Source organism: Limulus polyphemus, unplaced genomic scaffold (assembly GCF_000517525.1).
Source record: "Limulus polyphemus unplaced genomic scaffold, Limulus_polyphemus-2.1.2 Scaffold1911, whole genome shotgun sequence".
In the NCBI taxonomy this organism is placed as follows: domain Eukaryota; kingdom Metazoa; phylum Arthropoda; class Merostomata; order Xiphosura; family Limulidae; genus Limulus; species Limulus polyphemus.
The window spans coordinates 193,542-194,823 of record NW_013667521.1 but is presented as its reverse complement, the minus strand read 5'-3'; the positions used below and the strand labels follow the sequence as shown (position 1 = coordinate 194,823).

Below are 1,282 nucleotides of genomic sequence, written 5' to 3'. Positions count from 1 at the left end.
GTCTATAATTATCTTTGTTTGTGTGTGTGTGTGTATAATTATCTTTGTTTGTGTGTGTCTATAATTATCTTTGTTTGTGTGTGTGTGTGTATAATTATCTTTGTTTGTGTGTGTCTATAATTATCTTTGTTTGTGTGTGTATAATTATCTCTGTTTGTGTGTGTATAATTATCTTCCATTTCTTTAATCTTTAACTAGAACTTTCTAGAACTCTCTGGTTACATTTGATGGTTTAAAAAGAAAGAAAGAGAGAGAGAGAGAAAAAAAATGCCGAGGTTCACAATTGTGTTTGTGTGTCACAAGAAAATCTAGGCTGATTGGACTCTTTATGTGTAGAATTTTGAAGATAATTATTTTCAGTGCATAATCTGAGATCATAGTTTGTTAAATTCAATATTTTTGTAGTTTTATCAAAGTTCTTTCGTAGAATTGAAATAATCAATGAACTCCAGTTTATCATTTTTTTTAATAATTCACTCTTTTTTTTTTGGATGTTAGTAAAGTTATTATTATTTTACTTGTGAGAATAATCTAACTTCTGGAGTATTTTGTGCGTTGTCGACAATCGTTATAAGCTGTGTTTGTTTTGGATCTTTTCTCACTTACTGCAGGTGAAATATGACGATTGTGAAGTTGATCTTGGCAACGAGCTTACACCAACACAAGTTAAAGACCCACCAACGTTTATAGAGTACCCTACTGAAGACGATACTTTATACACTTTATGCATGACTGGTAAGTTTCTCGCATGTAAATATTCATACAACTTTTGAATTTACTTTAAACTAAAACACCAGTGTTATAAAAAAAAATTGAGAAATTATTGCCTTGAAATGCAAAATGAATAGATTGTTGAATGAATGTATGTGTGTGAAGTGTCTCTTCTAAAATTACCTAGAAACCTCCAGTAGTATCATATAAGCCCCCTCCCCCAGTGGCATAGCGGTATGTCTGCGGACTTACAACGCTAGAAACCGGGTTTCGATACCCGTGTTGGGCAGAGCACTGATAGCCCATCGTGTAGCTTTGTACTTAACTTAAAAAAACAAAAACAAGTATAAGATAAAATAGGTGAATAAAATATAATTTACTTATAATATCATAGAAATATGGAAAGCAGAATGTAATTTCAAGGTGAACTTAGTAATTAGCAAATACCATTACGGCCCTGCATGGCCAGGTGGTTAGGGCGCGCGACTCGCAATCCCATCAAACATGCTCGTCCTTTCAGCCGTTATAATGTGACGGTCAATCCCACTATTCGTTGGTAAAAAAGTAGCTC

The 1,282-nt window shown here is 33.4% G+C and overlaps 1 protein-coding gene across 4 annotated transcripts in view; it reads left to right on the top strand.

The window, feature by feature from the left end:
• The window catches only part of LOC106465337 (protein D3-like), a 12,021-nt gene that overhangs the window by 5,564 nt on the left and 5,175 nt on the right, over window positions 1-1,282 (top strand). For all 4 annotated transcript variants that reach the window (XM_013925553.2, XM_022393199.1, XM_022393198.1 and 1 more), the window contains one exon: window positions 612-735. In XM_013925553.2, coding sequence (XP_013781007.1) covers window positions 612-735 — 124 coding nt within the window. The remainder of the gene's footprint in view (window positions 1-611; window positions 736-1,282) is intronic.